At 38.9% G+C, this 24,999-nt stretch overlaps 1 protein-coding gene across 2 annotated transcripts in view; it reads left to right on the forward strand.

Annotated features, from left to right (window-relative positions):
* PIGN (phosphatidylinositol glycan anchor biosynthesis class N) overlaps positions 1 to 24,999 on the forward strand; it is a 99,687-nt gene that overhangs the window by 64,187 nt on the left and 10,501 nt on the right. For both annotated transcript variants that reach the window (XM_058032914.1, XM_058032922.1), the window contains exons 15-26: positions 712 to 848; positions 1,814 to 1,913; positions 2,026 to 2,118; positions 3,495 to 3,586; positions 5,256 to 5,367; positions 9,460 to 9,568; positions 13,070 to 13,172; positions 15,494 to 15,596; positions 17,718 to 17,804; positions 20,482 to 20,537; positions 21,017 to 21,092; positions 22,365 to 22,438. In XM_058032914.1, coding sequence (XP_057888897.1) covers positions 712 to 848; positions 1,814 to 1,913; positions 2,026 to 2,118; positions 3,495 to 3,586; positions 5,256 to 5,367; positions 9,460 to 9,568; positions 13,070 to 13,172; positions 15,494 to 15,596; positions 17,718 to 17,804; positions 20,482 to 20,537; positions 21,017 to 21,092; positions 22,365 to 22,438 — 1,142 coding nt within the window. The remainder of the gene's footprint in view (positions 1 to 711; positions 849 to 1,813; positions 1,914 to 2,025; positions 2,119 to 3,494; positions 3,587 to 5,255; positions 5,368 to 9,459; positions 9,569 to 13,069; positions 13,173 to 15,493; positions 15,597 to 17,717; positions 17,805 to 20,481; positions 20,538 to 21,016; positions 21,093 to 22,364; positions 22,439 to 24,999) is intronic.

Genomic DNA, 24,999 nt, shown 5'->3' on the forward strand with positions numbered 1-24,999 from the left:
GTTAAGATGAAATATCAAAGGAGTTGTAGCTATGCTACCTTTTAGGGCCATGCAGCACTAGTCCTCTGTTGTATTTTGAAATTGTGCGTTCTTTGAGGAAGGAAGTTTTTCCTGTGGAACGTTAGTCACATGCCTCCTTGTAACTGTTCCTAGATCCTGAATAGCAGTGGGGTTTTTTCTGGTAGGAGTTAATGCTTAATATTTTAATTTAATTAGTTCTCTTACTAATATCTCAAGCAGGAGGAGGAAATGTGCTGATGGAATTTTCATTAAATGCTTTGACTGTAAGGCTATGAACTTGAACTCGATGGGTTATATTCTCATTAAGTCTGTTTCTAGAATCTAAATTTGAGATTTCTTTTTCCTAAACCCCTTAGCATCTCTGGCTTCAGATGGATTCCAAGTATCCATTGAACATAAATGACATTGCATATATTGGGCTTCCAGATTGTACAAGTATGTCTTTCCCATGCAGATTTTACTCCAGGACCTTATGAATAGACACATTTAGAATTAGATCTTCAAATCCTGCTGGTTTTTTTTAATCTGGCTGACAACTTTGTCTAGAGTTGTGTAGAGACACATGGCAGCTTGTGTGGCTGTGTTAAAATAGAATTTGTTTTACTGTGTAACTAACAAATGGAAAATAGAGTGTAGTTTAAAGCATTTTATTGCTGTTAAAAAATGTTTGTCCAAACGTTTGTATTTCAGAAATCTACTGTTCTCTTCTATGGTTTTGCCTCTGCTGGAATGATGATAACTTTTTTCCTGTTGATTCAAACATGTCCTTGGACATACTATATATACTGTCTCTTGCCAGTGCCAGTATGGTATGCAGTTGTCAAAGAGTAAGTAAAGAATGCAGTTTATTACTACTGTTTTATAAGACCAACTCTGGGCTTCCTTTTTGTAGAGAATTAAATTTTTTCCCATAAATTTGGGAGAAAACTTCATTAAGTGTTTCCTGAGACATTCCGAAGGACTCTGGTTTATATTTCAGTTGACATAATGAGTAGTGTCCAAACTGACTGATACAGTTGCCAATTCTAGAAGATATCTTTTCTATTAGCAAAAATAAATTAAGCTATTGCCATAAAAACATAACTTTAGTACTGTTGCAAAAGAGTGCTAAAATCTTTGCAAATACCTGTAGCAGCTGCCTTATTTTGCAAAATGATCCTGCGAAGTGTCAAGTCTGTGAAATGCCAGCTACTTTTGGAAAACACATGCTAGTCATGTTGAGGAATGTGCTCCCATATTGAAATATATTTGTCTTGTTTGGGTCTCCTTTTACTCCAGGCCCAAAAATGCTTGTTATCTTCAGATTCCTTTTACTTTCTTGATCTACTGGCAATTTGTAGATACCAACTCAGTATTATTCAGAGAAAATGAGACCAACTGCAGTTAGATAATGAGCTGTCTCATAAAGCACAGGAAAAGCTAACAAGGAAGGTTTTTCTCTCTCTAAAGCTTCTGAATGTTTCATCAGTTATGACAGACATTAAGCACAACGTAACCAAAAATATTCATGTACTCAGAGTCAGTTTGGGTAGTGAATAATCTGAAGCTTGTCCAAACACTGGCAAAGATGTGCCAAATATGGGAGGAAAAAAGCTGGAGGATTTTATAGTAGATTTTCCATCATCTAAAACTGGTCAGGAGCATCTGGCCATCAACCATGGGGTCTAGGCAGGACCAGCAATACCTCTAACGCTTTTTGTGCTCTGACCCTATTCTTGCCCTGAAAGGTAAGATGCTGCACTATTTCTGTTTTTTTTAAATGAATCTTATCTTGTTGTATCATTTTGAACAGAATTCCTGTCATTCAAGACCTTGCCACAAATGTTTTGTCGCTTCATCGTGGTCAATCTGCGGGATTCCTCTTGGTTTGTATACTGGGAATTGAAATACTAGTAAGTATTTTATCCTTACATATCAACAGGGTATCTAATTTCTTATATTCTTCCTTTTTGAGGAATTAATGTGTTTGATTTTCAGTCCTCTCTTGGATTTTTTTTTAATTAGGTCTTCAGCTTTTTCTACCGCTCTGCGCTTACTGTTGGCCTTCTTGTCTTTGCTGGCTGGCCAGTGATCACACAGCTGTGGATTCAAGCTAAGGTATTGCATTGCTTTGGTGAACAGCTGGATTGAATCCTTAGGATGTTGGGAGTGCTTTGGAATGCTTATTCGGTTATGCTCTTTTTCTGATCTCTGTCATAAGCTGCATGTAGCAAAGCAAGGGAATTTAAGATGATCTGAATGGATCTGTTGTACAGCAGAAGTAACAAGAGTTGCTTAAGAGTTATGAGGTACCTGTTTTGAGGTATCTGAGGTATCTATATTTAGCTATCAGTTTTCTGTTGTTGATGACTAAGAAATTCTTGACTCAATCATATGAAATGCACATCATTTATCAAACTGTTGCAGTGACTATGGTGTTTATGTGTATGATTGGTGAAAGTGTCACCCTTTAACTAATATGATAATTTATTAGAAAAAAAATATTGAAGATAATGGAAAGGCAGTTGTCAACTCGTTATTGTCTGCAATCAGCTGGGACACACTGTTCCTCAGAGGCAGCTTTCTGTGTTGTTTTTCCTAGGAAAAAACCTCCACCTTCATGAAGTGGCATGATATTAAATTTAAGAGATGTTTCTTCTGTTCATTGCTGCCAACATCTCTTATTTCAGGGGATACCTAAAACCTAGGGTTCTGGGATGGAGAAAAGGAGTCAAATTGCTAAGTCTTGGTTTCCAAAAACTGCCAAGATGGAGGCTTATATTTGTTTAATTTATCTTTTTTTGTTCTAGTTGAATAATCAAGTAACTTGTCTTAAAGCTGGATATGCACAGATGATGTTTTGTAGTGTGAAATTTCCTTTCAGGAATATGAATTTTACTTGAGCTTGAGAAATTTACATGACACATCTCTTAATATTTTTAGTTATATAAAACACCTGGGATATGTTGTTTTTTTTCATCCTAGCAAAGAGTTTCAGGAACTACTTAATTGATAATGGTGGCTAAGTCAAGTGGCACATAGATGCAAAGACTGGATAATGTTACTGTATTCTCAGAGTATTCTCTCTCAATGCTGATGAATTAACTGCTGTATCCTTCTGAGGTATTAGTTTTATGCCTTCCTTCTAGAAGGCCACTTGTCAGATTTCTGGTGCCTGCAATGTGTGAAGGCCGCACTTTGAGAAAGTGCTTATAAGTGTAAACTTGGCTTTAATTGTCATTGTCTTTGATAGGATTTTGACAGCTATATAAAAGAAATTCTTTTCTGTATTAAATTGAAGTTCTGTAATACCGATGACCCCATGGTCTCTTTGGTTTTTTGTTTGTGGGTTTTTGGTTTTTTTTAGCTAATTTTACTCCTTGGTGATGCAGGATCTTTGCTTATGGGAGATGCTAGTAGCTGTTAGCAGCTCACTGAAATATTTCTTTATGAGTAGACAATTGTCTATCCACATGACCTCCTTCTTCTTTTAGACAAAAGCATTGATCTGGACTCTCCTGTGTGTGCTCCTGGCAATATTTCCATTAATGCCCGTTGTAGGAAGAGAACCAAACATTCCTCTGGTGTAAGAATCTCATCTTGTTCTTTAAATTTTTTATTCTCCCTTTGATTCAAAATTTAGGCTGCCTTTTGGTATTTGTGAGGAATTGCATTACTGAAAGCTGGCTGAGACAGGAGTTGAAAGTCAGAGTTTAAATAACATGATTATAGAGACCCCAGTTATTCAGTAATAAGAGTGAGAATAGACTTTTAATTATTTTGCTACATCCATTTGGTCTTTGTGTTATTCTGTAATTTCTTGTCAAGGGAAACACTCCTCACAACACAAAAATGTGCACATTTTACAGGAAAATAAAGGAGATCATTAAAGGAGAAGCTTCAGTGGGGTGTAAATATGGTCAACAGCACTATCATAAATTAATAAGAATTTAGTTAAAAGCCATATACTTTTGATGGCATCTTTCAGAATTTGTCCACCCAATTTTGAATAGTCTGTCTTTGAATAGCGCTCTGTGAGATATGAGATATTCAGGGAAATAAAACAAACAGGGTAGGCAGAGCTCTCTTCTTCCTCTGTGTCTCTTCTTTTTCCACTTCTGCTTCTCTATCCCGAGTCTTCTTTTCTGGTATTGCTTGTCTGATTTTCTAAAGTTGTTGTTTTTTATTGTTTTTCTAGTACATCTTTATCTGTCCCTCTCCTCTTGTGAGCCACTCTTTGGTCATAGGAGCATTCTCTCATATCTGGATGCAATCCAGGTGGTTGGCCTGAAGGGTTAGGCTTGTGGTCTCTTTGTAGTTACTGCAGAAAAAGTGAATTGACCCTAGGATGCAATGGCTCCTGCTGGCTGGTAGAAGATCTCATGCCTCAGCAGAGTCAGGATGCCTGGTCCTCAGTGAAATATGGGATTTGAGCAGCAATATGTGATTGCAGGTAGAATTATGAGCCCAGATATTTCCAAGAATATTGACGTTCTCCCTCAATATTTTCTACTGTGTTTTACATCTATCTTTGAAAACCCTTCTTAGTCTCATTCCTTGGGCACATTAGAAATATTCAGCACACATTTTCTTTGACTGTGTTACAGCCTCTCAGCTGTATATACATGTATATGTATTTCTGCTAGTCCAAACTGAGGTTTTTCTATTCTTTAGAACATAGCTTAGAAATCAAAATGGAATTAAATTACCTGCAAATCTTCCTCTCTGACACCTCTGTATATTCACCTTGCCCAGGCTGTACATCTTTCTGTTTATTCTTCTTATACAACATTGTACCTCTGAAACTTTTCAAGGGGGTTTTGAAGCTGGAATGGTTTGAAGCAGCAATTAAAAATAAATGTGACACTTCAGGATATTGCAGATAAGTTGATACTGGGAGAGAAGATACAAGAGGGAGAAATCAAGAAGCCAGTGAGAAATAGGTGTTTCTGTTCTTGGGCAGTGGTACTGTCAAGTCAGGGCTTTTTAGTACATTAATGAACCTTGTATGGTAGGAGCAGGGAGCTCCTGAGTCAGCTCAGGCATAGAAAGGAAACATGGGGATGAAAGCAGGGCTAGATAATGCAAGAGGAACCTGGAGGCACTGAATATTCAGGAGAGATTAGGAAACCCAAAACGCTCCTGGGGTTGAATCTGGTGTGGGATGTCAAGTGCAACAAGACAGTGTACAGTGGCAAAAGAAATTTTTGATGATGTTTTCTGAGATTTTATTGTTCTTTTGTTTGTTTTTGCAGAACAGCAGCTGGTTTGCTGACCATCTTGATATCTTTATTCTCGTTGACATCTCTTTGTAAAAGTGAAAATAAGTACAGAGATAAGGAAGATCTGAAAGTATATTTTTATCAGGTCAGTTGTTACTTTTCAATAATTCTGAATGTTAGAGGGTTTTTATGTGCAAATTTTTACTTTCCTTCTAAGAACATATTTCTACCAAGGCCACAATTTTCAAGAAAAAAAAGATTGTTCCTAAGAGTTTTCTCCTTGGCTATTTCAAGAGGACCATGTGCACATACTTAAATATCATCATGCTATGTTCCCAAAAGCCCATCCTGTCCATAATTATATTGCTTGATATATCAATGTGCATATAGATTTTGATGCTCTGCTTGGAGAGCTTGTCCTGCCTTTGGTCTGTGTATATCCCTTGCAGTGACCTTTGCAGTAGTTGCATGTGCACACTTGGGCTTGCTGGTTTGGGGGGCTGACCTAGTTCTAGTTTCTGGCTGTAGAAGGAACAATGTGAGATTGACATTGAGCTGGTTTTCTGTTGGTTAAGTTTTCTTTCAGGTGAATTATATCTTTGTGAAATAAGTAGGTTTTTTTCATGCTTGGAGCTAATTAAGTTCTAGAGAGCTTTAAGATTCTAATAATACCTTGCATGCCTGCTGTCCTCTTTTTTTCTTTTTTTTTATCTCAACCTATTACAAGATAATAGTTTTATTTCAGGACCAGCCTTATCTGTTATGATTTAAGTGTGTGCTGGAGTTTCTTGCTGAGCAAAGCAATGCACTCATTATATCAGTGATTTAGGTATGGAGCTCAGATTGGTTGAAAGGAGGAAGGGAAAGAGTAATGAATGCTTAAAGTGGCTTTAGCAGCTTAGCATGAATGCATGTCAAATATGGTGTGATGTCTCTTAATTTTTTCAGCCTACATGCAGAAAAGAGATGTCAGTTCCTTTCCTAAGCATTTAAAACATGAATTTCCAGTATACACTCAGCAATGGATTTCTTGCTGGAATGCCTGAAAAAAACTTACCTTGGGTGGGGAAGTGAGGGAGCAGCCCAGCAGGCGGCTGGCCAACCTCAACTCACCACACAGCTGCTGCATGATGACGAAGAAATTGGTTTATAGTAAAAAAGTAATGCCAGACTATTCTTGAGCAAACGTAGAGAATCAGGAAATTCACTCACAGAGTGATATTTAATTAGAGGAAAATGTTCTGCCTGCTTATTCCTGAAGTAACGTCTTCATTTTTCTCCCAACTTTTAAGATCATCATAAAGTTCCTCAAATTGCCTTTAATCAGAAGATATTTTACAGTAGTGACATTTAATTACTAGTCTCTATTAGACTTTTGTTTCAGTACCTTAATTGGGAATGGAAAATATGGGATCCACCATTCACATTTCGTGTAAGGAAAGGATTGGGAGGTGAGATTATTCAGATGTAGAGGGATAAAAGGACATTACAGAGGTATTCTATGTGTTTCTAAATAAATATCTTGTTTTGAGGTTAGGTTGCATTTAGTTGCTTTGAAATGTACAGGAATACAAAAGGAAAATGCTTGTCAGAATACTGGTATTTCTAGTCAATGAAATTCCCTAATTCTACTTTTATATTTTCCTTTGAGTTGGACCTTTCAGTGGGAATAGGAAGGGGTAATCTTCAAAAATGCTCATTTTGAGATCCTGAATTTTGATTACAGCTCCCAGGCAGTTTTAAAGGTGAGATGAATCCCCTAGTCAGGAGAAAATACCTATTTTGCTGTGACAAATGGTGATCAGGCCCCTGGCATTCAAATAGATAAGCACACTCAATCAGATTCCTGCTCTGCATCTGACAAGGGATTTCTTAAAAGTAGGTTTTGCAAGTTCCCCATAAGTGGTGTTTGGAGGCAGTCATCAGAGGTTATGCCTTCCTCTGATAACGCTGTTACTTAATGTTTGGAGTCACTGGTGAATTAAACCTAAGCCAGCCTCAACAATTGTTTGATTCTCTGATCTCTGAGAGGTCATTAAGGCTTCAGTAATGATGAAACCAGGAGCCATTCATAATCCATCAGCTAGACTGCTGCAGTGCTTACTGTATAACCTAATTGCTGCTGGAAAGAGCACCGCCTTCTCTTTGCCATCCGTTTCATAGATGGTGTCCAGTTTCTGCCACACCACTGAAAATTTGCTGTTTTGATTGATTGATAATGTTGAACCAAGTTATTATTCCCAGGATGCTTGGACTTCATGTGTGTCCAAGGTGGTCAGTTGATTAGTTTCCTCCTCTCAATTAGAATTATAGAATAATTTTGGTTGGAAAAGACTTGTAAGATCAAGTCCAACCATTAACCTAACACTGCCAAGATCAACGCTAAACCGTGTTCCTAAGAGCAACATCTTCATGCTGTTTAAAATAGAAGTGAACAGTAGGAATCCATGTCATTCTGGTGGAAGCAGGGGACAGGAAGGGTGTTTTCAACCAGCCTGTGCCCAGCTGATGATGCTGGTTCTCCTGCCATTCTCCCTATGGGTCCTTAAGATGTTTGATGCTTAGGAGAGCTCCCAGCCAGAGCAGCTGGCAGTGTTGGGACTGCAGGTGTCACCGCTGGTTTCTTCTTTGTAGCAGTATGGCCTGCAGGTATGGGTATCTGAGACCTGCTCCTAAGTTGTTCAGGAATTGTCTCTGAACATCAGAGAGAGTTGTGAAGGATGAAGGGAGACAGATTCTTAGCTTAGCTCAGTTTGCCTCTCCAAGTTATTTCTGCTCAGTTCCACCTCAGTCCTGGAGGTGTTGGTGAAAGCCAAGACCAGTTTGAACATTACTTAAAATGTGAATACAGATTCTCAAAAGCACCTGCTGAGCCCTTCCCTGAACACTGACATAGATTTAGCAGCAGTTCCTTGTGCTTATTAATGTTCCCAGGCCATCTCAAGTCTTCCAAGGCACAGGATATATTACAAAGGGTGACACAAAGTCAGTGCAAAGTGACTTCACCAGTGTCTAGGGGATATCGGGGGAATTACCGGAGCTCATGACACCAAACAGAACTTGATAAGATATGTCAAAGGGCCTGAATACAGCAAAAGTGTCCAAATTAAACATCAGAAGTCTAAAATTCCCTGAGCTTTTGGATGTCTAATGTTTTGACCTTGTTTATTGATGTCACAGAGAAATACAAGGTACATGTTCTTGTGGCTTGGAATGAAATAGAAGCAGCAGATACTGAGCACCTGTGAAACTTGTCAAAAAAGAATGCTGGTGCTAAATGTATTGTCTGGGCTGATCCCAGTAGGTATCACTGCAGTCTAGCAGGGAAATAGCAGCTATTCATATGGTACAAAGTGATGGATGTGAGTGGTGTAGTTGCCTGCACTAAAAAGCCACGACTGCAATTACATCTGGTAATGCAGTTTTAAAGCACGTGTTTGCAAAGTACTGTGCATGCTTGATTTGCCTTTTAGTGGAACTGCAGAGTTGTGAATAAATAGCAGTAATTGAAAACTTGGCTCAAGCATTTCCGTGGATAATTGTCACTTTTCAAAAATAACTGACTCATGGGGTAATTTTCAAAAGGTTCTTTGCACGTACTTGATGACTGAATGGTGTCTCTTGAATTAGTCAAAGAAAAAACCTCTCCAACTTTTCTACTTCTGCAAGGCTGAGGGCTCTGCTTGAGGTGGTTCAGTCAATTCAGTTGGGGGGCAAAAAACCCAGCAGCTTCTTTCCATCCCATAAAAGCCACCTCTAAGTTGTTCTGCTGCTGCTTCACTTCTTCCAGGAACCTTCCCCTTCTCCCTGTACCTGATTCTGCAGCAAAGCCAAAGGCTCTGCTTGTTCTTTGTGGCTGCTGTTTGAGGACAGGTGCCCCTTGAAGGACTGGGGGCATGTGTTTTCTGTGGTTTGCAGGAGTGTTTAAATAGTTACTGTTGGCAAGGACCAGAGCCTATCAAATCAGTGGTCCAGGTCACTTGTGGATACTATTCTAAAATAGCACAAATAAATAACAAGAATGCTAATAAAAAGTAATCTAGATGGAAGTTTTAAAAAGCCAGTAATTGTAGGTTATATAAAGTTATACATTTCAACACTGTCTTTGACTTCCTGTTCTTATGGTGATTCAAATGAGGTGTTTATGCAACTCTAAAGCATACCTACATATTTAGGATGGAATGGCAGAGATCCATACATTAATTTTGTGTTTCTTTGCCCGATTTCTTCTTTCTAGATGTTCAGTGTTGCACTTTCGACATATGTTGTGGGCAGTACCCATAACAGCCTTAAGATCAAACAGGGATTACCTGTAATGAATCAAATTATTAGCTGGATGACACTAGGTAAGAAAATCTTCCCTCTCAAACTTCTATGCTGGCAGTTTGTGGAGTCTGGGACTGGGTGGGATATGATGTCACTTTTCCATTAACGACTTCTTTTCCATTATCTGATTGCTGGTAGTTCTTCTGTATGTTTCCTTTCCTAAGTGAGTTATTTTGAGATATGTGTTAGTCTTCTAAAATATTACTCCTTTGTAAGTTTGTGATAAAATGCAAATACCTTTGATTTACAAATAGCTTTATCTTTTGAGTGTTCTGAGTATTTTGAAGACCTCTTTTTAGGGATATAATGGTATAAATTCCCTTTTTGTTTCACTTGGTGATGGATATGGGTGATCTGAGATGTTCTGCCATCAATCCAGTTGAACACAGGGAAATGACCAAAGGTTGTTGCTGTAATTCAATGTAAACTTGAAGCTGCAGCAGATGGCAGTGACTCCTGTGGAAGTAATTTTGAGAGCTGCTTTGCAAAATACCTGTGAAATAATGATGATAGTGTATGTTTGATATCTGATAGTATCTAATTATTAAAGAAAAAAACAATTTGTAAGTCTATGAGTTTTTCACCACTCAAAAATCTTAGTGTTGTTAAACAGCAAATGGAATTGTTACTGGACTTCTGGAATACCTGTGAAGCAATACCTTTCATATTTCAGTTATAAAGTAATTTCTGTAGGGCTCCATTAGAAAATGTTGAGCATTGTTTATCCCTGAGTGATCTGAAATGTGGGATTTGTTTTAGAGTTAAACATATCCCATATAAGGTTGGATAGCAGCTTTTTGCTACAACTCAAGATTAGGAAATTAAACACAGCTCAATGAAAGAACTGTGGCCCATGCTACCTACTTGCTCGTTGTCTTGTACATTCCTGTACTGGTGGCATTGTTTTAACTTAAGCAGATCATGTCAGTTTTAGCAATCCTGCTTCTGTTTGAGCAAATGGATTCAAGATTAAGTTCAGTGATTGTGATCAGTGTGTGTGAGCAGTGCTTTCTTAGTAATGCATTTTTCTTTGGAGCTTTTTCCTTTCCATCATGCTCTCCTAACTCTTTGTAGCTTGCTAAAACTAAATGGGGATCTCTGTGTGGATGAATTTCTCACAGTTGTAAAGTCAATGAAATCGATGAAGTCCTGCTTGGCTTACTGGAGCAGGAGTTGAGTGTAAAGGTTATATTTCTCTCCTGTGTAAGGATGAAAGAGAAACATTTTTCATCTGAGAGATGATTCAGGCAGTCAAAGAGGTTTAGAGTTATGAGGAAAAAGTATATTAGAAATTCTCTTTGTTGTGGGTGATGATAAAAATAAAGCTAAGGGTGAAGTAAACTGTAGGTACTCAAAATATCTACTTGCTGCCACCATAGTATTGAATATTTTAGCAAAGTCTTTCAGACTGGAAGTAATCATTCTAAGTGAATATGAGATACAAGATAGGAGCTTTGTGTACTTGCTGAAATTGCTTTCCATAATTAAACACAGAAATAAGCAGGTAAAACACTAAGGAGTCCAACATGCTCTCAATACTCCTCTTGGAGAGAAATGACTTGTCATTACTATACCCACAACTAGCACCTGCCTTGTTGCCAGGGTGTACCACAAATGGGATACCATAAGAATTAAAGTACCAAACTCTACTGTCATTTTTCCAAGGTTGGTGGGATTACAGGTGGTCCAACTCCTCTTTGTCCTTTTGCATAGTTGTGGAAGAATGGCACTGTCACTGAACTTTTTTTGCATCTCTGTGTGTTTATACAACTAGAAACACACAGTTAACAGTATTTGTTCATAAGAATACTGTTTTATTATTGTGTCAGAATAATAGTCATACTTCAGAAGTTTTCTAGGGAACTTTCCCCCTTCTCAGCTGTTTATCTTGATTAATATGAAGCCTAACTCTTAAAATGTTAACTTTGACCTACTCTTTTGAGAAAGAGTGGTGTTTGAGGAACCAGGCAAATGAATTAGTGATGGCTGGGTTCCTGCAGGCCTGTGTCCAAGTGGCTTTACCTGTAACACTGTATGGTTCATACAGTGTACTTAACTGCAACCATAGAGGCAAAACCAGGGGGTGTAACATTAATTCAGGTGCTTCCCATGTTCTTCAGAACCTTCTTAATATTAGCAGACAGTTGTAAATGAATGTATATTATGTCTTAAAATTTTCATTTGTGGGAATTTAGCATAGCAACTTGCTAAATTTTGACGAGATTGGTGTCACAACTGCGTGCAGGGGTCATATACAGAGGTTTGTGTAGGTCAGGCAGAAACCTACAGGTCTTTTTATGATTAATATCTGATATATTGCATCAGAGATGGAAGAGAAAGTCTAATAATCACCTACTAGCCACTCATCTGTTCTCATCTATGATAGCACTCAGAGTGCTACACATCTGATATGTTCAGTATCATTCACAGAGGCCAGTTGTCATGCTGAATTTTATTTCCAACTGTTCTGACTTTCAGTGAGGTTCCTCCTTGAATTGGGCCTTTTTGGAGCCCCTTGAAATCACTTATTCTGTAATTGTAGCAGTGGCCAAGGCTGAAAGCTGGGAAATAAAACATACTGATCCACAGGAGTTAGAAACCTCCTCACCTCTTTCATTGATATGTTCACTATAGGTACTAATGGATGCAATGATGATAATCACAAGGGAGTACTTTCCATATCTTTTGTGTTCCTTGGAGTGATTATTAATTTTGACTTACAGTTGATGCAAGCTTTGAATGATTCAATAATGTCAAGTTCCTATACTGCAATGAAGGATCACATTAATATTATTTGCCAGCATACTTTTTATAAATATGCAGTTTTAATATTAAAAAAAAAACAAGTTTAAAGATTACACCACAGCAGTGCTTGTCCTTCTCCCTTTCCCTTCTTCAAGCACTGGCCATCTTTCCTGGTTTTTCTGCCTCTTTACTCACTTTTCAAGAAGCCCAGTTCCTAATCTAATTACAAAAGAGAGAAGGCCAGGTCAAATGGGGCTCTGAGCAATCTGGTCCTAGTGGAAGGTGTCCCTGCCCATGGCAGGGGGTTTGGAACTAGGTGATATTTAAGGTTCCTTCCAACCCATGCCTTCCTAGGACTTTAATCCAGTGGAGCAGTGGCTTTGTCTCTGCAGTTTTTGAGCTGCCAGAGGTCCTCGGAGCCTTGGTAATTGGTTATCAGAGTAGTATTAAATAGTCAAGTTTGATTGGATTCGAGGGTAGTGCTTCTGAGTCATCTTAAAAACTTATTAACATCAGTTCATGAGAAGTTATAAAGGCTGTGACGTGGGAAGACAGGGAATTAAAATGATACAGAACTGAAATTACTTTTGATGAATGTGAAACTTTCCAAACATTGTATTATCTTTAGCAAAAGTAACTTTTGAAAATAGAGGGTCATATATGATCTGTATTGAATTTCTGTACACAATATGTCAAGATTTGAGGAAAGTTGTCTTGTTACTGAGGATGAAACATTTTGCACATTGTGACTGATGGATCTCTTCTTATTATTGCAGTTTTTTCCCCAGTATTGCTGCTACTGAGCCCCACGTTTCTCTTTGAGAGACTGTTCAGCATATTGCTCTCCCTGATGTCCACCTACCTGCTCCTCAGCACAGGGTACTTCATTCTTACTCTATTTCAGTTGGTTTTACTCATGAAAATCCAGGACTGTATGTGAAACTGCTTAATCTCATGCACATTTCTGTTAAAGGTGTAACATGTGCTTCCAGCATTTATCTCCTTGTTTAGTTTGCTAAATAAAAATTCAGGGGAACTTTCACATTCTTCCTTGTATTATAAACACAGTTTGTTGACATTCCTTTCAACTAGACAAGGCAGTGGCTGGAAGGGTGCGTGTTCAAACAAAATTGCACCAAAATAAGAAAGTCTGGTTTAGTTTATGCCTTTTGTTGTTTTGATGTGTGCTTTTCTGCTCACAAACAAAAGGGAATAGCATCTCTCCCAGCTGCTCAGCACTACTGTCTAGTTATGGCTTAAATGATGTGTGCTAGGAAACAGGTAGTCCTAAAATGAGGGAAAATTGCATTCTGAGAGATTTTTGTGGAAGTAATTTTTTTTTTCAAAGGGATGTTGTTTCCCATAAAGACTAGACCTTGCTTTTTTTGGATAAAAGTCAATTCCTCTGCTGTTTTAAATGAAGAAAACTCTATGTCAGCCAGCCCTTTCTTTTTTCTCAGACTTGGTAGCTCTTAAGAGCATAATTAATGGGGAGTATAGGAACTGTTCTTTCCGCCTCCCCTCCCACTTATCCTCTGGATTTAATTACACTGGAAAATTAAGTAGAATAAAGGCATTTATTCCAGCAGACATTTTGCAATAGCTGCCTCCTGTGGATACTCTCATTTTAGTTGAAGCATCTCCTTTTTTTTTTTCCCCAGTCTTCTGCCTCCCCTTCCTCCCACTTCCCCATTAAGATTTTGATCCTAATGTTACTCCTGACTGCGCATACATTCTTACACTCAACCTTCTTAGCCTGTGCTGGCTACTGTATAAAGCAGGAATGTTGTTCTCTCTGAGGCTGGCAATCTCCCTCTTTGTATTTTGGCCCTGCACCAGGCCATGTAAAAGCTGACAGCTCTCTGCTGCCTTCCTACAATGTCCGAATAGATGAAAAAATTTTGGAGCGGTTCTTAAAAGAGAAAACAAAACCCAAGGCACTGGTGCCAAAAGTGTCCAGTGTTTCTCTCCTCAGTCCACTCTTCTATCATGTACTGATAACCCAGCACATTGCCTAGGAAATTGCAGCACCTCTCTAGGGGGGTTAAGTGGAAACACTGAAGCCAGCCCACGAGCATGGCTGCATGCAACCACTTGTCACCAACTCTGTCGAAGGCATTTCATCTGAAGGCAAGTGTACACCATTATAAGGGCTGTAGTGTTTCTATTGCTGACAGCATAACTGTTTCATCTTCATGTTTAGCTGCTTGTGGTTCTGATAATTAAAGTGGAAATGTCTATTCAAAATTTTTTGTTCCAGTTTGAAGTTGCTTTGTAGCCCAACAGAAACAATACCAAGATTGACTGCAGTGATTTCCTTATTTTTTTGACAGATATTTGTCTAAGAAGGAAAAAATAAAAAGGGAGACATTTACAGTCTTGTCATTATCAGTATTACGGTTTTATCCTGAAAGAAAAAAACCTGGGAGGTACCATGAAGTGCAACTGGAGAAACTAAATGTTATCCAATTTCAGTTTACACTCTTATGTTATCTGGGGGCATTAATCTCTCACATAAATACATTCATAGTTTGGAATTTGAGTGCTGTAGGAGCCAGAAGTACCCAGAGACTGGGGGTGTAGCTAGAACAGCTTAGTGGCCATGGTGTGTGACTTGATGCTGCTGTTGTGAGGGATTGGAATACAGTGAAGAAAAGAGGGTTTCACTGAAGTGAAATGTAGTGCTCCCTTTATTGTACAGATGTGTTTTTCCTTAGAACAAAACTGAGATCACCATAATGAGTTTGTGTGATAGGTCCTAAAGAGACGCAGTCTCTAGCTGCTGTTTAAGTTGAACTGTAACCCCTCCATTCCAAGTGGCTCTCACTGAGAAATTTTCCCTTAGCACAAAAGTAATGTCAAACACGTTTTTTCCTGTTTCTTTTAACTTTATTCCAGTTTTGTTATAATTAAAAAAGGCATTCATCCAACATTGTGGCAGCCATTGAACAAAAAAAAAAAAAATGCAAAACACGACAAAGCTGGAGCAAACTGTTTCTTCTAATTTTGCCATTTAACTACTTTATGGCTTTAAAATTCAACCCACTGTGGGTATTTGGAAATGGGGAAAGAAGGGAGAGAATGCCACTAGGTTTTGGTATATTCTTTGTGTGAAGAAAAAAGCAAAGAAACATGTCAGCATTTGATGTTAATTAGTTGTCAGCAACTGCACTTACTATGATTATTACATTACTTTTCAGATATGAAGCTCTTTTTCCACTGGCACTGTTTGGTTTGATGTTTGTGTGGATAAATATGGAACAAGAAGCACTGCAACACTATGGTCTTTCACTCAAACCAAAGGTAACAGCTCTTGACAGATATATCAATGTAATTAACAGCTTTAGCTGGGCTTTTTTCAGGATGTAATAAATATTCTGAGTGGTTTTCAGAAAGCAACACTTCATGTTTCTTTTCAGTTTGGAAAGTCAGTATTAGCTGTATCATGAACTAGGAATATGACTTTTTAAGTAAGATTTGTAATTCATGTTATGGAAGATATTGCACATCAGAGCCATTTCTAGAAATGCAGGAAGACAGTCTGACTTAGTAAGACACAGTGGTATGGTCTGTAGGCCACAGAGCTGTCTCTGTCAAGTGTAGCATAAGGTGCATGAAGTCTTCAGAGGAAGTACAATGTCACTGTACTTTTTTTGGTCTGATCACAGACTCAGGAGTGAGAGGCTGAAATTATTTGATTTCTGAAAAGACCTTAGGAGATATTAGCAATCTTGATTTGAGTTTGTCCAAGGATGGAAACTTATTTCTGTTTAGACTGACAAGTAACTAGAGACCAACTTGGAACTAGCTCCTTCTCAGATTTGCCTGGAGGAGAAAAGGGAGTTTGTAATCAATGTAAATTCTTCACCTTAAAATTTAGTATATTGTCAACAATTTGCAAAGGCCATGCTGTTCACACTGCAATTTAGCTCTTAGGTTAGGTGTGGGGTTGAACCAGCTGGGGCTGTGCCACTGTTTTGGTCAGATCCCAAGTGCCAGTTACAGTGGTTTGGGTCCTTGGAGCCAGTTGGGTGGGTGTGCACCACAGCTCTCCCTGGCTTCTCCCAGATGAGCCCTCCTGGCTACACGTGCATGAGAGTGGCCAGAGTCACTGGAAGAGAGTGTTGGTACACATCTTTCCTTCCTTTTGCAGCTCATAATAATTAGGAAAAAGTTCTGGAGGTTGAAACCTGAGCCAAGACAGTCACCACCAAGACAGTCACCAGAGCGAACTTGACATTAGCTGTGGTTTTGTGGTGCTCCTACAATGAAGACAGTTTTGAAATTTGATGGAGTAGGATTTACCAATTCAAGGCTAAAAAACAAAAATAAAACCAGGAATCATTTTCTATTTATGCTACCTTTACTTATGATAATTTGTGTGATTGTGTTTTGTAGCATCTTAAGCAACAGGGATGGAATCTGAATATCACAATTACAATTAGTGTGATGCCACAATTATGACTGAAGATGTTTAGCATCTGTGGGATGTATTTTTTCTTCCACTATAAAACCCGCTCTAACTTTTGTATCTTGTTACAAGGCATCTATGATGCTTGCCTGTCTGCTGTTAGTCTGGTGTTATTGTAAAATAAAATTCTATTAAAGTTGTATTAAGCAGTGGTGAACACTTTACTAATCAAATGCAAATGAAAAGAACATAGGTAGGCTGTAATTATGTTTTAAGTTGTCACTCACTGTTTGTCAACATTTACTTAAACTTTGTGGTTTCAAGTGAAAGGAACAATAATGCTTACCCCAGAAGATATCATCCCTAGAATGCCTGTTAATATATGCTGCAAAGTAAATCTTGTATTAGAGAATGCAGCTCAATTCTCTGATGAGAGATTATTTTAAATTAAAATGTTATCAGTCTTGAATGTCTATTACTTGATTTTTTTTTTCCCAGTGTAAAGGAGTTCACTGACCTCTTAAATTCCATGAAGATAATTCCTCTTCAAGTCAAGTGATATTGTACTGAGGACTGAGTAAAGGAGATGGAGAGTATTTTACTATTTTCACTCACAAAATAAGTCAAATAAGGATACTTGCAGTCTTTTATTTCTGAGGATCTTTATCCATATGCTCATGTGAGCAGTGGAAGTGTATGTGTGTAGGAGGAATATTTCTGATGAAAAAAGATGGTTATAAGTCTAAGGCATAGAAGTTCATTTTTAGTGTAGATAACAGTGGAAGCTTCACTGTTCATTTGATCATCTCACTTGTACAGTCTTTCTGGCAGATTCATTAATTCATTAAAGTATAATGAAAACATGGGAAATGTTTGCAGTCCTTATTATAATACTCTAATAACAGGCAATAGGGAAGTAGGTTTCTTTCTCATTCATTTCAGTAAAAATACAGTGGCTCTGTCAAAGTCCATTAGTTCATATTTGGTGTTGATTTCTTCTGCTGTCTTTCCAGCTTGCTGTTTTCAACTTCACCTGTACAATGGATATAACTCAGTTCCGACAGCTCCACCTGGATGATGTCCGGAGGTCCTTCTTCTTTGTATCCTTTGGTTGGTTGCTGCACTCCAGGGCAAAAAAGGGGTTTGTTTCAAAAGGACCTGCAGTCAAAATTTGTAGCCTGGCACTCACTGAGAACAGGAGCTGGTCAAGATGATCTGACTCATATCACACTAAAGGCGATGGTCTTGTACATTATGCATTTTATCAAGTAGTTAAAAATGCAGATTTAGAATCTGGCTCTTTGCCCACTTATGGCTGTTGCAGCTAGGTAAATTTTCTTCTGAGGAGTTCTGTTTTCAATTTGGTTTTGACTTCATTTTGGCTGGAGGGAATTTGCTCACCTTCACAAAACAGTTGAAATAGGTGATATTAAAGTTATTCTCATTTTTAGAGTGTGGCAGTGTGTTAGGAAGCAGATGTTAGGTAGCAGGCAGATGAAGCAAGAAGGAAAGTTCCTGCAGGCTCATAGTGAAATATGTTCCCAGAATGTGGCCTAGAATTATTTATATCTTAAGTGATTTCTACTGTTAGAAATTGTATGGTATTAGGAGGGAAGAGCTGTTTGTTCACTAACATAGCAGTTAGTTTGTGTTCCTGTAACTGCTACTGCAGCTGATTTTTTTTTTTTTTAATATTGTACGTTGATAACATTGTCATTTTTCTCTTTCATTGTGGGACTGCAATTAAGTGAGAGCTATTTGGTAGCAAGGAATATGGATGCGCAAACGGGAGAGAAAGTGAGCCAGTCTAGAACACAGAGGGGTTTCGTGCAGGTGAGTTACTGTATCTGGGGAGGAAGTTGTCTCAGTACTGGTTCCTACAAAAATAGCCTTTATAGTTGGTCAGATAACCAGATCTGAGAGGGCGGGTCACAGTCACAGAGCCCACACTTTTGGAATTTGGAACTATGTTGTTGGACATTAGGAACCTGCAGCAGAGAAAGTGTAATAGATGCCACTTTAAGAAGGCAGATTAATGCTAAGAGAGAAAGCAAAATTATTTGCTAGGTGTTTGATGTTTGTCTTTGCTTTAGTCTACCTAAAAAGAGCTGAGACCTTGCCATTAATGCATCAATTTCATTTGCTATTTTAACAAAAAATGTGCTAACTTCAGTAAAACTACTGCTGTCAGTTGCTAAATACTAGTAAAAATAAATGAACTAATCCAACTGTATTTTTTAAAGCTCCAGCATAGTACATCTTTAACACTGGAATGTAGCTATGCTGGTTTTGGCTAGAGTTAGTTAATTTTCTTCATGGTAGCTCGTGTGAGGCTATGTTTTGCATTTGTGATGACAGCAGTGTTGATAATTCAGTGCTTGCACAGAGTCCAGGCCTTTTCTGCTCTTCACACTGCCCCACAAGTGAGCACTTCTTTAAAACACTTAAATGTGTTTTGCTCAGCTCCTGAAAAAATAACAAATTTTCAGATCTCCTTTGTCTGCTCAAAACATGTTATGTCTTTTTTTAAAATTAGATGCTGTGTAATGTTTAGAAATAGTGGTGGTATTAGAGGAAAAACTTTTTCTGCTAGAGCAGTCATACTGCAGCTACAATCCTGTGAACTGTGTGCCTTAAGGTTGTCCCAAGGCTCCTGTATCAGGCCCAGTAGCTGGCATCTGCTGAGAAATCAGTCTGGTCTTTGAGGAAAAGATTCAGATTGCTCATGCTTAGCATTTTGATTAGACCTATGTGTTACTAGTGTTTTCTTGTTTGTTTTATTGCAGACCTGCTCTTATAAATCTCAACCGACAGACTGTTAGACTGCCGTGTTACTAAACTTGAAATTGTGATACTCTTGGGAAGCCTGATTTCTTCAGTTATGCTGACCTAATCCTTCCAAAATATTGCATGCAGAATCCCAACTATTCTGCTGAACAGTTGGTAACAAATTGTTTATGGAGAGACTTAAATGATCCAGTGCAGGAGCTATAACAGGAGCAAAAGGACCAGAGGGAGCTCTGGCAACAGCAGCCCATCCTCACTGACTTATGACCCTCTGCCTCATGCAGAATAAGTTAAAAACTGTTCTTCACCTGAAGTCATGTGAGCTATAACGGGCTCCAGTGAGCTCAGGAGCAAGAAAAATACCTTTCATGGGCTCATGTAGTAGCAAGTGTTGTATCTAGATGAAAAAGGTAAGGTTTATCAAAAACCTTCTAGCTGTACAGAGACTGCTGGAGTCATCCTCCCTCAAGTGAGGAAGAAAATGAGTCCCATATTGCCATGGGTAGGCTCAGCATAATCTTTGGACAAAAAAAATCTCTAGTAAGGATATCATAGGAACTTCTAGCCTTTTTTAAGAGCCATGGTCAGTTCCTCAATAAAGCTATCTCTTTTGGTGTGCAGAACACATGCCTGTGCCATTACTTTCTGTAAAAGCACGTGATTGAACGCATTGCTGGGTTTCTGGTCCAGGGGTATTCCTATCTTGCTAGGCAGAGACCCAAAAAGCCAGCTGCAGCTTTCTTACAAGGGCCTCAAGACAGGCTCTAAAACCTTACCCTAGGCAGTGTGTGTTTTAAAATTGGTATAGATGTGTGTGAAATCTAGGGTAGAGCTAGAAACTACTTTGGATTTCTTAATGTGCTGTAAAACCTGTAGCAATGGATCAGCTTTTTGTAGTTTCATGATAGATTTTGAAAGTAAATTGGAATGAAGGAGGAGAAATGTGGGTTTTATTTTCTTATTTAGTGTATTTTCCTTAAATACATCTAGGTTTTCTTCATAGTGACAGCCTTTTTTGGCACTGGAAACATAGCTTCTATTAACAGGTAAATTTTATTCATTTATTTGAGACACAGAGTACAAAAAATTCTTCCTGCAGTTGACATACTAAATGTAAATTTAGTTAACAAAATCAGGGCAGCAGAATCAAAGCAGTAATCAGTGGAGAGATAACAATTTATTTTGTTTCTGCTCTCTGTAATATCTACCCTAAGAGCCTGAGCTTGTTGGTTGTGAGGCTGTCTCAATTCTGTTAGATGTTATCAGGATGAGCAGGGAGAGCTTGGTTGCCCACCAACAGCATGGCACCTTGAAAAACGCAATCAGAGAGAAATTGTAGGGAAAGACAGGTGAGGTTGGCAGTCCCTGCTGATTTAATATTTCATCAAGAGAAGATAAAATTGGAAGCCTTGTTTAAAAATGTATATACAACCCAGTGTGTTACAGGGTAATTAAAGACTGAGGGTTTTTTTAAATGGAAAATGCCATTTCAAAGATATCTAATGTCTTTTTCATGTTTCTCTAGTTTTGATCCTGCTTCTGTCTATTGTTTCTTGACTGTGTTCAGTCCCTTCATGATGGGAGGCTTGCTTTTACTGAAGGTTAGTATTCTTAGCTTGGTGAGATTTTCTCAGAAAACTGTGGAATAAATAACGTATCACATACATGGTTGTTACTTTGCAATTCACAAAAGAACATATGTATATATATTTGAGCTTCATTAGGCTTCTTAACCGTGTGTGAAGCTTTCAGTCTTTGTAGTGTTTCTAGAGAGATAATTTAGTTTCCCAAAAGAGAAGCTGAAGTGCGGGGAAGTGTAATTTAACAGCATTAGGTCAGTTTATTTTATTAAGATGGAAATTTCAAATGTTGAAAGTACTTTAATGATTTTTAAAGTTTTAAGCTTTTCCTGTAGTATAATTTCAGCAGAAATGTTGAGGATATATATATATAATTAGCTCTATCTATATTACATTAAATAGAGGTATTGAATGTTCTACTGATTAGGTTATTTTACACTGGCCATTATTTTCTGTCTTTAATAGTCTGTCAGAGATTGGATTGCACTTCTGGTTTGCAGGCAAGGTGTGGTAGCTCTTTTCTAGTATTTGAGTGAAGGATCTGCCAGAGGGGGTGAAGTGGGACACTGAATCTATTTGTTATTACCAAAATAAGCAGTATTTTTTACCACTGTTTTTCTGCTGCTTCTGTCCCAGAGGAAGCAGCCTGAAGTTACAGAAACACTGCATGTTGCCCTACAGGACACAGATCCATAGTGCAAACCTTCTGGATGCCAGTAGTCAGGTTTTATACACTGCTAGCATAAGGATTGCAAATCAGCTTTGGAAAGAGCAAAAGGCAGCATTCCTGTTTTCTAGTTTTTGTTCTTAATTTACTGAACCATTTACATTTGCATGAGTTGGCTCTGGAGGGGCAGTGTGACCCTTGCCTTATTGAATGCCTTCTGCATTCAGACTTTTTTTTGGTGATGAGATTGTCCTTTACCCTTGAAACTCTGCAGCCTGTCATGTGAGATGCTGGATCTGAATAGTTCTGTCTTCTAGACTTGTTGAAGTATTTATCACTAGTGCTAAAATGGATAAATGAAGTGAGGATATGCTTTAATTATAGTTTTTGATATTACCTCGTGGCTTATTTCACGGCAGTCCAGCTATGACCAGGGAAGGGGGTTTTTATTAATTAACTGAAAACGTTTCCTGCAAAATTATTTTCTACCCTGTCTAGCCAATATTTTATTTTGTAACATGCCCATGCTGTGATAGTTTTAAAAACAGGAAAATATTTTCACAACCTGGCCAGGTTCTTTTTGTAAATATGACTATAAGCCAAAATGTGGCTTGTGTTTTGAACAGGTTGCAATCCCGTTTGTTCTGGTATCATGTGCTTTCGAAGCTGTTCAAGTCACAACACAGCTGTCTTCTAAGAGGTACATTGCATGCTGTATTTCTGCATTAGTAAGGGTTTCAAATCTATTTTGGAGGAATTCACAATTTTCAAGTCTCAATGCTAATTTAAAAAAAAAAAAACCTCTTAGATTTCATTGTTGCTTTTATTTCTTACTGGGGATTGGGGTTTTGTTCAGTGATTTCTGCAAGTTCAGGGTTTTTTCCTTAGTGATAAATGAGTATAAATTTAAGTGTTGGCATTGTCTGAAACAATCAGATATTAAATATTCTTTGTTGACAATACACAGAAAGACCCTTTTTCCTCCATAATGTTAACAATGAGCAGAATTTAAAGTCTGATTTTTACCTTATACTGCGTCTTTGCCTATCGCGTAGTATTTTTTAAGTAGCCCATTTATAATGTAACCAATTTATAGCTTTGTAGCACTGACCTCACCAGCAATAGCATTAAAAAAGGCACTGGATGTCCTTGCCCTGCAGTTCAGTGCTTCCCAGATGTGTTCAGTATTACATATTATTTTGCAGTAGGAGCAGATGGCTGCTAGTCCTTTCCCTATCTCTAAGGACTTTTCAGAGTATGGGTGCCCTGCCTCAGGGAGTGCTGTATCCAGACTTGAAACGTGTTTTCCCATCTCAAGACTTTTATTTTGTCAGCCCTGCTCACCCCATTCAGCAGACCCAGTGCACATGACTGAATCCTCAACTCATTGTGTGATATTATGGATGGTGCTGAGATGGAGGAGGTCCCTGTCAGCCATGTGGTTTTGTCACTGTGGGGCGTTGTGTGGGTCGACCAAAAGTCCTGCTTGTGTGTGGCAGGAGGGCTTCAGGGACTCTCTCCTGCACATTGCTCAGCTGAGCATGAGGAAGCTGCCCTCACTTGCTGTGATGCCCTCTGCTTTTCTATTTGCTTTCCTCCTGCCTGACCCTGCCTGTTGTCTCCTTGTACAACACCACCCACTACCAAAGAGAGGTGGGGCAGCCCGAAATCTGACTCCCTGTTGGAGTGGCAGCACGACACTCCCCACCCCTTTCACCTGCTCTGCTGTAGCTGTGTGCACATCCTGCCTGCGTAATCCTTGGACTCCCAAGGAAGGGCATTCATCCTCATCCCTAAGGCTTGTAGAATGGCAGGGCTGCCCTGGGGACCTGGGGTTGCTCAGATGACCAGCTAGTGGTTTCCATTTCTAGGGCTCAAGCATCATAAAGGTCAGCATTTCCTAATTTGTGACTGCTTCCCTTGGCAGCACTCGTGATATTGCAAACTTTTATGGAATGTGCATCTGAGTGTGTGAGAGGGGAAATGATACTGCCTTCATAAACCAGGGGACACTGTATTTCTGTGCCACTTCATGAGGCTGTGACTGTAACTCTGTCTGGTGTTTGTGCCAGTTTCATTTAGCTGGGCTGGGGTAACAAATGCAGTGATAGTGCCACAGCATCCGCCTGGGAACGAGGCAGAAACCGCAAGGCGCACCCGGGATCCCCGGAGAGGTTGTGCTCTGATTCTCAGCGCATCCTGAAGTCTGTGCTGCACTCCTTACTGCTGTTGCTGCCCTTGCTAGATAAATTAAACCATCACTGGGAACAGTCTTGTCTTTGCAGTGTATAAGGATGCCCTGAAATTAGTCTTGTCCTTCTGTTGAGAAAGGCTTCCTGTAGTTCAGAAGGGCAAAAAGTGGATTTTTGTGATTTGGACAAATTGCTCCTAAAGTCTCTGATTACAGATTAAAGACTTTTTTTTTTTTTTCAGTGGGGAATATTCTGTCCCAGTATGTTCTTGGAGCTTGCCTATAAAAAATATCCCTCTAGCTGAGTGCCTCCTAAGCACTATTATTGCAACATCCTGTCTATCTGAGCCATGGGTTAGCAGAGAGAAGCCTTTCCCTGTGTCTGAGATAGAGTTGGTTTGCTGCATCCTGATTTTCTAATGAAGCACAACTGATGTAGGCAATATCAGCAAGTTCCTCATTTGGAGGCATTGGGTATGGGTATCTCCCCAGTACATGCTCATGCAATGCTGTAGCAGGACATTTTCCAAAAAAACATTTGTAATTTTATGATGGTAGTACTGATAAATTAGCTTTATTCTAGTTAAAGACTTTTGTTAATGGGTCAGCTGTTTGCAACATTACTTCAGTGTCATTAACTTAGAAACCAGTTTTAACCAGTTACAGCAATTGCTTTCATGTAATTTAGGATTTACATAGTTTCAGGAAAAGAAGATTAGGTTAATGGGGGGGAAAAAATAGCTCTGCCTCCTCCCTCCTGGTTCCTTTTACTAGAGTAAGCCTAACTTCCAGAAGTTAATTGCTACCTGTAAAGAGTCCCATGGTTTGGGAGCAGACCACCAAAATGCTGGGTGTTCCCAGAGCAGGTTATGGGATCCAGAGATTTGGAAGGGGGCAAGCAGCTCCTTTAGCAGCCTGTGACCCAACAGTGGTTGTCAGCAGAGTGGGACTGAACAGTTCAGGTACCTGCCAAGCAGCTTTGCTCACTCTTGAGTCCATCATGAAGCTCCTAAATCAGCTTTATTTGGTCCAACCAGCACACAGCTCTCTGCATCAAGAATGGGCCAGAT

The sequence above is a fragment of the Melospiza georgiana genome, chromosome 1, assembly GCF_028018845.1.
Source record: "Melospiza georgiana isolate bMelGeo1 chromosome 1, bMelGeo1.pri, whole genome shotgun sequence".
NCBI lineage: Eukaryota > Metazoa > Chordata > Aves > Passeriformes > Passerellidae > Melospiza > Melospiza georgiana.